The following is a 14129-nucleotide window of genomic DNA, read 5'->3' on the forward strand; positions in this document are numbered from 1 at the left end:
ATCTTATCATGATCATGATGATCTTCGATCCTTACTTAGAGGGATTGATTTTGCAGGTATGTATAGAATTTGTTATAATGATCGATCTGGCTGGCATGCATATATTGATCAAGGACGTGGAACGTAATTCAATTGTATCTGTAGTACGTACTTCGTTCGATCGCCTGATCATCTACGTACGCGTGGTACTATGCATGCCATTTGGAGATTAATCCCTCTACGCGTGGTAATATATATGTATATATTATTTAGCGTCTCAATAGGACTTTTCAACCATTAATTTAGCATAATCATAATTCGATTTCATAAAAATTAAAAGGAAACTCTCTCTCTCTCTCTCTCTCTCTATATATATATATATAATTTATTTTAATAATTACCAGCTGATTTTGTTTTCTTAATTATTAAATTTATACTTTTTCATGCATGTATATCTACGATTCTATAAATTCTGAGTTTCGACCCCAATTTCCTTTTTTTACGCAAAAAAATGAGTTTGAGTTTGATATAAATGAGTCTGAGTCAAAATAGATTGATCTATTAAAGCATGATTAATAAATAGATCAATTACGAGTCAACTTGTAAAACGTGTAACAATAATAAATTAGATTTTTAAATTTTATAAAGATATATTTTTGTTATTGAGATGTAATATTAATAATTTTTAGTATTGACTAATTAATATCTCAAACTATTAATTTTTTTTTGTTAATATGTAATTTCATTTTATAAAAATCTTAATTTTCTTATATATTATTGGTTTGGATATTGATAGTAATATATTTTATCATGAATCCAATTGTAATTGGAAATAATTTATATAGTTATCATTGAATTGTATATGAAATTATATTAATTGTTGGGTTAAATAATAAATATATGGTTCAATTCAACATATTTATATGAAATGGGTTAAACTGGTTAAACGGGTCGTGTTTAGGTTAATTCAATAAAATTTAATTAATAAATGGGTTAAGCAGGTCTTCATATCATGTTACCCATTATTTATATAGGTCGTGATAAAGTTTTAGCATCTGAACCGTTTAATTAAACGAGTCGTATTCCTTGACCCATGTATATAGCATAATATTCATGACTTGCACCCGATATTTCCTAAACGACAAGTAGGACATATATACTATGCTGAAGCAAGACGACCGGATTTTCTCCAAAACCAACTTAAGGCGTCTCTCTCCACGACGATAAAAGACCACAATTTAGGTGCAGCTGTAGTCTCATCCACCACCACTATGTCTAACTGCGGCCTATGCCAATCTTCTTTCATTTTGTATTCTCAACTAGGGGTCCGAACAAGTCGAATTCTAGTGAGTAATAGATGATCAGATTTTATGAGTAATATTATTTGAAGGCTTTTACGTACACCACATACAATTTAAATGACATAATTTTATTTGTAAAACTCAAATTTTAAAAGAATAGTATTATTTAAAGGCTTTTACGTTACACGTCATTCACATAATTGCATAATTTGATTTATAAGATTTAAATTTTAAAGCGATATTATTATAGAAGCGAGCCTATGTAGACCACAAAATTTTTCCTTAGTCCTTAACCACAAGGTTCGTGCCCCCAAAGTCATTGTTTTTTAGTACTTCATCGAGCAGTAGATAAATTAATATGTCCTCGACAAATCAAAATCTCCGCATCATTTCGTTAGTATCCCGCAATAGTATTGGAGAGCATTCAAATGCTGTTTTAGGAGTCATAGAAGATTTCAAATATAATAAATTAATATGATTTGTTATGGTATATCAGATTATAAAATTATCTGATAATTTCTTTAATGAGTTTACTTTTATAAAATTTCTTTACGACGGTATCACTTTTTCTTTTTAAAATGTCAGTTATGCCGTTATGCTGCCGCTAAAGGGGCCCTTTTTATACTTTGGAAAGAATGTATTCAACCTTCTAGTTAAATCCAACATTCTCTTTGCTATTTACATTAATATAAAATTTTTTAAGAATATGATTAAATTCACGTTTGGAGATAGCTTGATATATATAACGGGATTTCTTATAATTAATCTGATTTCCACGCTTAATCTGATTTGTTATATATCCTATATTTGTTATATAGGATATATAACAAATCCTATATCCATAACAAAATTAAAGATAACAGCTTGAAATATATTTATACCCAAATTTACTGCAAATACATAACAGGAAAAAAAAAAAAAAAAGGACGCTTGAGATCAGACCTTTCAACCTATACAGTCCCCTTGAGAGCACGCAGACATACTAAGGCTTTGTTTGGTAATTAAATTACTCTCAACTCATCATTACAATTTTTTTAAATTTTAACACAAAATATAATAAACAATTCAATTTTATCAAATCCCAAAATAATAATAACCTTAAAAAATAATATTCTAACAATATTTTATCATCTCAACTCAACTTAGTTCAACATTCAAGCGCAGCCTAATAGTATTCACACTAAAATATTAGTCAGTTACAAAGAAGCAACTCAACTAATTCCAATTAAAAATAACAGAGTCTCAACAAAAATAGAACACTACTACTTTCACGATCAAAGTTGTATCTTTATTCAGCAATCAAATCAGGCGTAGTCATCTGAAGGAAACCCACTTGAAATCAGCTTCATGACATTGCTTCCGTAACCTGACTGGAGAGCATTCGAATGCTGTTTCAGGAGCCATACAAGACTTCCATGGGAGGGACTACCTGCACGCTGGAAGACAGAAAATGGAAAAATTCACAACTTTAATTTGGAAGCTATTTATGCTAAATACGATACATTATATTACTGATGATCTACTTCAATAAGAATTTTACAACTTGATGTATCATGATAGACTATGTGCAGGTTTTGGATTGCGGTGGAAAATATAGTTTATAATTTTAGGGCTTATAACTTATAATTCTTAAGTAATAAGTTCTACTACTAAAAAATTATTTACATTTTAGTAATCATATGTTTAAAACACTTTTAAACATATTATATTTGTTTGGAAACAAATTTAAAAAATATTTTCTAAAGTAGAAATGACGATTATTTGATTTTTTTTAATTAAGATAATGACCATATATTTGAAAGTTTAAAAATTGTACTATCTAAAAGTTATATGGATATTTTCGTCCATTGACAGTCTTTTTAAAATTTGAATTACGTTCCGTATTATTCAAAAAAACACGTCATTTTGATACTTTTTGATTTATTTGAGATTAAAAAGTATTTTAATATGTAACACCCAAACAACCCAATTTTGTCATTAATGAGTTTTTAAAGCTATTTAAGCATTTTTTTAAGACTCCTAATGCAACCTCAAGCAGATCCTATATCAGTTTGTAAACTTTACTTTTATGACATCTCCTTGTGAAACAAACATTTCTCAATAGGTAATATCCGTTGGGATTGTCCCACATCGGTTGCAGAAGGGGCTGATGGTCAGTTTATAAGCGTGAGGAAAAACCTCCTTCTTGAGCTAGCTATTGGGGTTGAGAGAGGCCTATGACTACTCAACATTGGTATCAAAGCCCAGGTTTACCAACAGTTTTAGGCCTAACAATCCGCAGAAGAAACTGGTTGTCGTTCCTCCAACCTAGGGCCTGATGTGTGATAGGAAGATTGTTGGGATTGTCTCACATTGATTGTGGAGGGACTAGTGGTCAGTTTATAAGTGTGATGGAAAGCCTCACCTCTTGAACTAGCTTTTGGGGTTGAGAGAATACTAAAACCACCCAACATTGGTATCAGAATCCAAGTTTACAACATTTAGGCCCAACAATCTGTGGAAGAAACGGGTTGTCGCTGCTCCAACCCAGAGCCAGATGTGCGAGGGGGAGATTGTTGGAATTGTCCCATATCGATTGTGGAAGGGGCTGGTGGTCAGTTTATAAGTGTGAGGAAAAACCTCACCTCTTGACCTATCTTTCGGGATTGAGAGAGGCCCATGACCACCCAACATTGGTATCAAAGCTCAAATTTACCAAGAGTCAGGCTCAATAGTTCACGGGAGAAACAAATTGTCACTGCTCCGACCTATGGCCCGATGTGTGAGGGGGAGATTATCTCACATTGGTTGTGAAAGGGACTAGTGGTCAGTTTATAAATGTGAGGAAAAACCTCACCTCTTAAGCTAGTTTTTGGGGTTGGGAGAGGTCCAAGATGAGCATCAATATCGTCCCTGACAATGCAATTCGAAATGTATAATACCTTTGTGGCCGTCAGCGCTGTTTGGACCACGTAGTTCCCATATCGATCTCGAGCAAGTTGTAAGAGTTCGTGAATATTGTCACTCTTGAGAAGTTCTTGAAGCACATGTTCCATGCCAAAAGATTGTAAGCATCTCTCCACCACATGACTGCCACCTTTCCGTAAAGAAATTTGTACATAGTGGCCGCTCAAAACAGAGCAGATCTAATCGGTCAAGGCAGGATCATGAAATGCTAAGACATGCTGCAATACATAGTTCCTGAAACACTCGAAATTTAAACAACTCAATATGCAAAAAAGCACAGAACTTAACGCACAAAAATCCAGGTTAGATAACTTGGATTAATTATGTTTAAAACAGGAATAGATCAGAAGATGAGTGATTAATGGGAAGTACCCAGTGGGATCCTGAGAGAGTTACAACGAATGTTCTGCAATAAAATCTAGGAGTTGTTGTCTGCCTTGGCCTCTGCAAGATGTGATGAACTTTTTCAAGTTTGTGCATCCTCTTTCATGTTTGGCCAGCTCGAGACAGTACGTTATGGCTGCTTCGTATAGCAACTGAACAGGGAAGACGAAGTCACATTGATGCAAAATAAACTAGAAGAAATTATGCAGTATGGCTTCATAAAACTCAAGAGTATTGTTGATGATAAGAAACTAGCTGGGATGTGAAATTCTCAAACACTACAAGTACGGCAACGGGTAGTGAATCAATGTTCCGAACACAATATTGCAGATCCTTACAGAAATTTCAGTCAAACTTCAAGTTTCTTTATTTTCTAAAGAAACTAAATAAATAAGGGTACATAATATATATAGCATCTAAATCAGTAATTTCAACAAATAATAAATGGGAATTACCTTGTTATGCTCAGAACTAGCTACATCAAGACACCTAAATATAACAGAAGATCCGATTGGATGTATCATCAATCTATAGAATCCATTGCCAGTGCAGATAGCTGTATTCATATCAGAAACCAAGCCTGTCTTTCCAAGCACTTTGATAAGCTTCCGAACTGATTTTATGCTGCCCAAACGATGAAATTTGCATGACAATGAATTCCGCAAAATGACAAGCACAAAACATACAGATGCTGCCACATAAAGAAAAAACAAGTTAAAGATGAAGGGTAAATTACCCATGTGGATTAAGAGATGCCTTGATAAGTGATTCAGGCTGCGAAACTATCTTGGCTACAATCCGCCGCAACTCAGAGACATCGGCCGACTCGATTAGCTTATTAAAGATGGGATGCTTATCGAAGTCATTCATCAACTGGAATACTCTTCCCTCTCGATTAACGGTCTCTCTCTCCCCCTCTAATTTGTAACCCTCGAATACCTGCATTCCATCTAGCAGGGGTATTTCGGGTGGCTGCTGCTGCTGCATCAAAATCAGTAGCTGCTTCTCTCAGGGTCTCTCTCCATCCAATATCTGACACTAGACTAGTTGCTGCATTCAATCCAGCAGGATTATTTCGGAAGGCTGCTGCTGCTGCACCCAAAGAAGTATTCAACATTAAGATCACAACTTTGTTGATTGTTCGTAGCACCATTGCAATCATCCAGAAAATTTCCTGCATATAATAATAATTCATATATCACGCATACAAACATACATAATATAGACGTTTTAAAACACACAAAACATAGCTATTGTATGTAGACATACCAATACCTCCATTGTTGGGAAGAATTGTTCCCCAGATGGCAGCTAGTTCGTTACCGAGATGAAGATCAGTTCTATCTCTATCACCTATAATATTAAATTTTTTTCCATGATACTTTTGAGCGAAACGTACGAAACAAGAACGACAATAAGAAGACTCGAAGGTGGGGAAGAGTCGTTCGAAAAAAAAAGGCAGCTTTCTGCTATATTTATAATAATTCTTGCACAAGGAGCGGACTTGAACTAGTATAGTAGGACTAGGATCAGCAGTGCAAAAGCCGCCTCAAACAGGGAGAGGACTTGAACAAACAATTAAATAAGTACAAGATTTCTTAATACAATCCATACCACCTTGCGTTTTTTTTTTTTTTTTTTAATAAATTTGCCTACCTTTTCGGTTTTAGGAATTGTTTTGTTTTATTTTTTTTCCATAGAGAGGATTTTAATTAGAAAGTAAAATATTTCAAAAATTAGGAAAAAAATATATGGAATAGTGAGGATAAATAATTATTCTTTTTAAAAAAGAAAAAAAAATTAGATACTTAAAACCGTAATTTTGAGAGTTTGTTTCCTTGTTGGAATAAGATGCTCTTATTTTTATATGAATTTATTATTATAAATCCTACTCGGTTCCTTATTCTTTTCTTTAAAGAAGAAGAAGAACAAAAGGAAAGTCATACAGAAAATAGAAATATCCTACTCGGATCAGACGTACGGAAAATGGAAAGTCGCATTTCTCTCTCTCAAATTACCATATCTTAGTTTTTAAGATAAATAATGTCAGTTATAGTTCTAATATTTTATTATCTCTTAACAGTAATACGTCCATTGTCCACTAATCTAATATTTTATTAGAATTTCAATTTAGTACCTCTTAAGTTGAAACTTAAATTAGTACCTCTCGGCCTCCAACATCTCGCGCATATACACCTCGGCCACCACTCCCTCGTCACAACTTCTCGCACGCTGATCGAACACATCCTCCTTGACCTCGATAGTCCTCCGGCCACAACTCTACAGTGACAGGGCCCAAACACGAAGACCCTTGGCATCACTATCAAGACTACCCGGCCATGAAATTGAATGGCCATAGAGATGTAGCGATGGTCACACATTGCATGTCCATGCAACAATAAACCCGGGTGCTCAAAGCTACACACCTTGCGCCGGACAAGTTGTGTAAAAGAAATAAAAAATAATAAAATAAATAAAAAGAAGAAGAAGAAGAAAGGCTAGAAATGGAAGAAACTACTACAAATAATGCCAATTTCAGTCAAGCCAAGACTCGGCTATAGCTACTGAAACATCTGGTTTGTTTCCTTCAAAACTAATGTGGAGTTTATTTTTACTAACATAATTGAGTTTTATAGTACAAAACATTGGCTAAACACCCTGCCACACTTGGACACCGTTCAGATGTCTCAATATGCCTTCATCAGAATAAACTCATTGGCATTCATGTGAACGTGGAAAGGCGCTTCTCCTACTTAACTCCTCGCGGGATCCAAAGGGATGGGTTACGCCTTAAGGCCGCTTTATCCCTCCTGCGGTGAAGAGCGAGATTAGCACCAGCTTGACCCGACATTTACCTTATTTGTGGCATCAACAGGCGGGCGGGCCCAGTCTCAAACTGTCCGGCAACTTACCTCCCCGTGAGGGTCGATAGGTGGGTTCAGCCCCCTTTCGGCAGCTCGACCACCCTCACGAATGAGAGCGGGTCTAGCCTCTCGGCTACTCAGCAACTTACCTCGACCTCTACCATGGTAAAGAGCGGGATTAGCACCAGCCTGACATGTTTGACCTTCGCCACACACCAGGACGACAATTCAAGTTTGCGAGTTTTGCACTTGTAATTGGAGAATATTTAGACAAACCGGTTTGACTTTTACAGCACAGTCAAACATCTCCTACTTACCTTCTTGTTGAGGGTCAACAGGTCAGTCCATCCTTAAGGCGGCCTGGCCTACCTTATGGCGAAGTACGAGTCCAGTCTTTCGGCTGCCCGAAATTACTCTTGAGATAGCATCTCCTCCAGCAAATGTAGAGTGTTTACACTCGAGCTATGATCGCCTCTCCTGGGTTATTTTTCGACAACAAGTCAACAAACGGCCGAGCCCCATGCTCGCACCCTACAAGGTTGAGTTCATCTCCCGATTAGCTTTCCAAGTCGAGCCCCGCGCCAGCACTCTACGCGATCAAGCTTATCTCTTACTTATTTCGCCAAGATGAGCCTCGCGCTCGCGCTCTATGTGGTCAACCCTATCTCCCACTTACCTTGTCAAGACGAGCCCCGCACTCCCACTATATGCAGTCGGTTGAGCCTATCTTCCACTCACTTGGCCAAGCTGAGCCTTGGGCTCGCACTCTATGCGGTCGAGCATATTTCCTGCTTATCTTGCTAAGCTGAGCCCTAGGATAGAGCCCATCTCCCGCCTAATCCTGTGCTCGCACCTACTGCGGTCGAGATAAACTCCTGCTTATCTTGCCAAGACGAGCTCTGCACTTTTACTCTATGCAGTCGAGCCTATCTCCCGCTCAACTCACCAAGCCAAGTCCCATGCCCGCACTTCATGCGATCAAGCCCATCTCATGCTTGGAACTCTTTATTGCTTAACACGAGAGGAACGGATAACCAGGAACATGCGCCCGAAATTTCTTTCTCCACGGACTTTGGTGGATTATTTCGATTGCATATTTTATCTTTAAAATTCTCAAGATCTTTGTTTTGGAGCAAACTTCCCTTAAGAATCGCGGACAACTGTAAAGAAAATATAATGGGCCCATGGTATTTCTTAGGCCCAGTCCAATGAGAGGGACTCATCAGGAGGGAAGAAAGAGATAGGGTAAGAGGAGACAAAGGGCTGAGAGAGTGCAGAGTGTCGGGAGGGAAAAATGGTGACGTGACATACAACAAAAGGAAGTAACATAAAACAAAGGGGGGCAGGAGATAAAATGAATGGACACATACGAATTCAAGGACTTTTGGCCAGGCTTTTTCGAGACTTCGCATTCTTCAACCTCACTACAGAAACTCCAACAAGATGATAAAACTCAGATCTTCATTGCACAGTGAGGACGAGAGACCATGAGAGACTATAAATAAACATATTATAGTGGATTCTCCCCTTCTTGAACCCCCATAGAAGTATGCTCAATGCCAAACCACATAAATCTTTGTATCTCTCTCTATTTATTTTCTCTACATTTATTCACTGTTCACCGCCATGGATGAACGCACAGACACCGTACAGCCTGATCGGACCACCGCCGGGGGCTTCACACAACACCAATTGATGCTCAGAACAACCTCAGCAGGGCTAAAAATGGATCTTTCTCTCCTTCGAGACTGTTGCACTATTTTTAGGCGTTAACACTTGTCATAAGAACTCACAATAATGTCTACTAATCGGTCATATACAAGTGATATTTAATTAATTTAGTGCTTCTTCCATGTATATTTAGGGTTGTGCCCTCATTTTTTTAATTAAATACAGTTCCTTAATTTAAAGCTTATTATCCTAATTAATTACTCCCTGGCTAGTTTCATCAGTACCACGCATATATAGTCATTAACAAAGGCAGAAATAACTAGGATCTTATGTGTTGGAGACCTGCAATCTAGCCACCTAAATATATATATATATATGGTATTTTAATTTGCATGTTTATAAAAGATCATATAAACAAATACTTAATTAAGTCTTACATTAAATTAAATAATAAGTGGAACGGGTTTAATCCCCTCCTCTTTTCATTAGCCCACTGGACAGCCTTTTGGGCCTAAGCCCAAGCCTAGGTCAACAAGCCTTGAGCCAAGAACTCAGCCTACTAAGATACTATGGTGATAATCGCTCTAAAATATTGAATAAGCTGTCATATGTTAACCGCTCCAAAAGGCAAGGGAGGTTCATATAACTATATTGTTACTTGAATTTCAAATGAGAGATCAGGCAGTTACTACACCTAAAAGGGGGCACTGTGGGTTCTATTTATACTTGCACAATGAGATCATTTTCTACTTCCTAAGAGATCCCTATTATATTTTCTGACTTAGATATCAAAAGCGTTTCTACGCACTCCCAAGGCACTTCTCCCTTTGGTTGCAGGTGATTGTGTGTGTGGCAGTGTGAAACATGTCCATAACAGTAAGTAATAACTATTCTCTAAATTCATTTTTTTAAAAGAGCTTTTTTTTTTAATACAAAAGCTCTTCTAGTTTATAATAGACAAACAAAATTCCAAAAAAAAAAAATTATCATTTTCTTCAAATTATGCTTGAGATAGTTTTTGTTGGAATGATAAAATTCATCCATTATCATCTATATATATAGTGAAACTTTCAACATTTATTTCTTATTATAAACAATCAAATGATCGTTCAAACAACCATCTTCCATTTTGACTTGTCTACTTGTCTTTACAAACTACATATAAAATCTATATATTTTGGAACATAAGTTCATAATGCTATTCTTGAAATCTAAAATATATATATCTTTTTTCCTGCAGTGAAATCTCGAGGATAAATCTCAACCATTTTAATTTGTATATATGATCACTCATTAAAAAAACTAATTATATAATGTCTGTTTGACCTTGGGACTCATAATATTAAAGTCCATATTACTAAATCCAATATTTTTCATATAAAAAATATAAAATTATAAGTGGGGTATATTCATAGAAATTAAATTATAAATTTTATGAAAAATGGTCCTTCTCTGAGGAGTAAGACTAGTTTCTCTGTTTTGATAGAGAATATCGTCTCTTAGACTTTGCTTGTGGAGTGCATGCATGGCTGAGGAAGACCTTTCTATGTTGTGGGAAGAGCTGAAACTAATTGAGGATGAAAAAGATGTTGTTCTGTTAACGGACTAATCCATTAAAGAGGCTAATACAAGAGGGAAGAATCGTCTCATGGCTATGATTATTACAGAAAAAAACTTGAACAAAAAGGCATTTAGATCAACGATGCCACAAGTCTGGAAATTGGAAGGGTGGATTCACTTTATTGACGCTGGTGACAATAAGTTTATTATAGAGTTTCAAAAAATCATAGACAAAGAAAGGGTTCTACAAGGAAGACCTTGGACCTTTGATAGATCCTTGATAGCCCTCCAAGAGATTGATGGCAGCCTCCTCCTAAATGCTGTCATTTTCTCCCATGAACCATTTTGGGTGCAACTCCATAATGTTCCTTTGGCAGGCATAAACAAAAAGTAAGGGGAATTGATTACTTCTATTATAGGAAAAGTTCTAAATGTCCAAATAGATAAAGATGGGATGGGATAGGGCAGGTGCCTCAGAGTGAAGGTAGAAGTTGATGTTACTAAGCCTCTGGCTCGTGGCAAATGGATCAAAGTGGGGAGTAAACAAACTTGGATTGCTTTCAAATACGAAAGGCTAATAATTTTGCTTTAAGTGTGGTGTCCTGAGGCACAAAGGGAGGGGATGTCTCTTACACAAACAAGATGATGATTCCTCGACTTATTTTGGGCCTTGGTTGCAAGTAACTCCAACTAGAATTAGCTTGAAGGAGTCTAAGAAGTATGGTGGCAGATTAGAATCAAAGCAGCCAGAGTTCAGACATCAGCACCATGCCATGGCGGGGGAGGGTGGTGAGAACAGAAAAGGAAAGTCAAATATTGAGGATATTTTTTAGGCACAATCACAGGAAAAAATAGTGGGTTTGGAAGTAGAAGATCATGCTATTAATTTTGGTATCTCTGAGATTACCAAATTCAAGGCTGGTAGTCAACTTATCCCCATGAATGGCAATGAGTCCAATATAGAAGTAGTTTCCAAAGAAAATCTCTCAACTCAAAAGGTAAATCAGGTGCCAGCTCAACTGATATCTCCAAAGGAAATCTCCACTCTTGGAGGTGAACTACTAGGCGTTGACAAGGATTATGAGGATGATACTGCTGCTGTGGATAGTGGAGGGGACCACTTGGTAGGATAAAAAAAGAACTTTGATATTAGTGGTGTTGTCTCTAACAACTTTTTGTTTAATTCAAAGAAAGTACTCCCTAAGAAGAAGTCTAGCTAGAAAAGGAGGGCCTCAGAGGCATCTCACAAAAGGCCTATTGAATACCTTGTTGAAAGTGATTGGACTAAAAAGAGGGACTCTAGCACATCTTTGAGAGGACCTTTATCACCCCATTGTGCTAAAAGACCAAAGATTCAAATCAGCTCTGATGAATGCAATATAAACATTTCTAAGGTGGAGGCTGCTTTATAGCCCCACCAACAACAATAATTTGCTTAAGTTGAAATTGTCAAGGGCTTGGAAACCCTCAAACAGTTCGTGAATTGCACCATTTGGTGTGTGTTAAGAGCCCAAAGTTTATTTTTCTCATGGAAACAAAATGTAATAGAAATAAGGTGGAGTTTATAAGGAAGAATATAGGTTTTTAACATAGTTTTATTGTTGACAGTAAGGGGCTAAGTGGTGGCATTGCATTTTTGTGGAAAGATAATAAAGAGGTTGAATTGAAGACTTACACTAGATACCATATTTCTATAAAAGTGACTCTATCTGAATTTGGCAAGGATTTGCTTCTAACTAGTTTCTATGGACACCCTGAAGTTTCAAAAAGAGCAGCCAACTGGAATCTCCTTAGAGGATTAAAGTCTCATGATGACACTGTTTGGATGTGCATTGGTGACTTTAATAAGATATTACACCAATATGAAAAACAAGGGGTGGCAGAGAGACCTTATAGATTGATGGAGAATTTTAGGGAAGCCTCTGAGGAGTGTGGCCTTAGTGAGATCTCTTTTCATGGAGACTTTTTCACCTAGAGCAATAGAAGAGAAGGAAGTTATTTTACTAAGGAAAAACTGGACAGAGCTTTGGGAAACCAAGCCTGGTTCAGTTTGTTTTCAGACAGCTGTGTTACTTCACTATCAACTTAGAGCTCAAATCACTCTCCTATACTACTTACTGCAAGCTGAGGGGAGGATATAGTAAGGAAGCAAACAAGACCTTTTAGATATGAAGCATGCTGGGGTACTCGAGAAGAGTGTGATGAAATGATTAGGAAAGCCTGGGGCAACACACTAAACTAGTTGCCTAGGATACAAGAAACTACTAATGGCTTGAAAATGTGCAAGGAGAACCTCTTGATATGGAGCCAAGCTGCTTTTAAAAAATGAAGGCGGCTTATTAACACAAAGTTAGCTCAGATTAGACAGTTGCAAGAGATTAATAAAGGGGATTGTAATGAGGGCATCCATCAACTTAAGAAGAAGGTGGACAGTTTGCTTGAAGATGAAGATGTGAAATGGAAGCAAAGAGCCAAGCAACAATTGCTTAAGGATGGTGATAGAAATACTAGATTTTACCATATATGTGCCAATCAGAGGAGGAAAACTAACTCAATCAAGAAAATTTTAGATGAGGATGAGAAAGGTGCTGATACACCAGATGAGGTTAGTTTCATGTTTCAAAAGTTTTTTCAGCTTCTCTTTACATCCTCTAACCCTAATTAGATTGAGGATTGCATCTAGAATTTAAAGGCTATAGTAATTGATGAGATGAATTTCTCACTGACCCAAAACATCTCTGCCTCTGAAGTGGAAAATGCTATTTTTCAAATGAATGCTCTAGGTTCTCTAGGCCCTGATGGTTTTCCTATTGCATTCTACCAAAACCATTGAAATGTGGTAGGACTTGATGTTTGTGTTGCTGTCCAAGAAGGCTTTAAGTCGGTTCTTAGCCAAAGGAATTTAATGCCACTCACATTGCATTAATTCCTAAGGTAAAAAATCCTACTAAAGTCACAGAATTCAGACCCATAAGTCTTTGCAATGTCATTTATAAGATCCTTGCTAAGGTGTTGGCCAATAGATTGAAGACTTTCCTTCCCACGATTATATCCTCTACACAAAGAGCATTTGTACTTGGCAGATTGATCACTAATAACATTGTTGTGGCTTTTGAGGCAATGCACACTATGCATAGTCATTTGAAAAGCAAAGAAGGACACATGGCTTTGAAGCTGGACATGAGCAAGGCCTGTGACAAAATTGAATGGGACTTTTTGCAAGCTGTCATGGTGAAAATGGGGTTTGCACACAGTTAGATCGAGGTTATCATAAGGTGTGTGTCTTCAGTTTCATACTCTATTATTATCAATGGCATCCCTCAAAATTCTTTTACTCCCTCTCGAGGTATCAGACAAGGTGATCCTCTCTTTTCCTACCTCTTTATATTGTGCGCTGAATCACTAAGCAATCTCATCCAAAATG

The 14129-nt window shown here is 36.9% G+C and overlaps 2 protein-coding genes across 2 annotated transcripts; both read right to left on the reverse strand.

Moving 5' to 3' along the window:
• Positions 1-2459: 2459 nt before the first annotated feature.
• On the reverse strand, positions 2460-4402 carry LOC121265650 (putative pumilio homolog 7, chloroplastic; the record flags this gene model as incomplete). The annotated part of the gene is made up of 2 exons (XM_041169339.1): positions 2460-2716; positions 4202-4402. Coding segments are annotated over 2 exons (333 nt in total), but the record flags the coding sequence as incomplete, so codon positions are not given.
• On the reverse strand, positions 4322-5763 carry LOC121266074 (putative pumilio homolog 8, chloroplastic). The gene is made up of 4 exons (XM_041169793.1): positions 5347-5763; positions 5066-5234; positions 4599-4762; positions 4322-4460 (listed from the first exon to the last, which is right to left on the reverse strand). Exons 1-3 carry the CDS (start codon positions 5595-5597, stop codon positions 4619-4621), a joined length of 564 nt encoding a protein of 187 aa, XP_041025727.1. The 5' UTR covers positions 5598-5763; the 3' UTR covers positions 4322-4460; positions 4599-4618.
• Positions 5764-14129: the final 8366 nt, after the last annotated feature.

This window comes from Juglans microcarpa x Juglans regia, chromosome 5D (assembly GCF_004785595.1).
Source record: "Juglans microcarpa x Juglans regia isolate MS1-56 chromosome 5D, Jm3101_v1.0, whole genome shotgun sequence".
Lineage (NCBI taxonomy): Eukaryota > Viridiplantae > Streptophyta > Magnoliopsida > Fagales > Juglandaceae > Juglans > Juglans microcarpa x Juglans regia.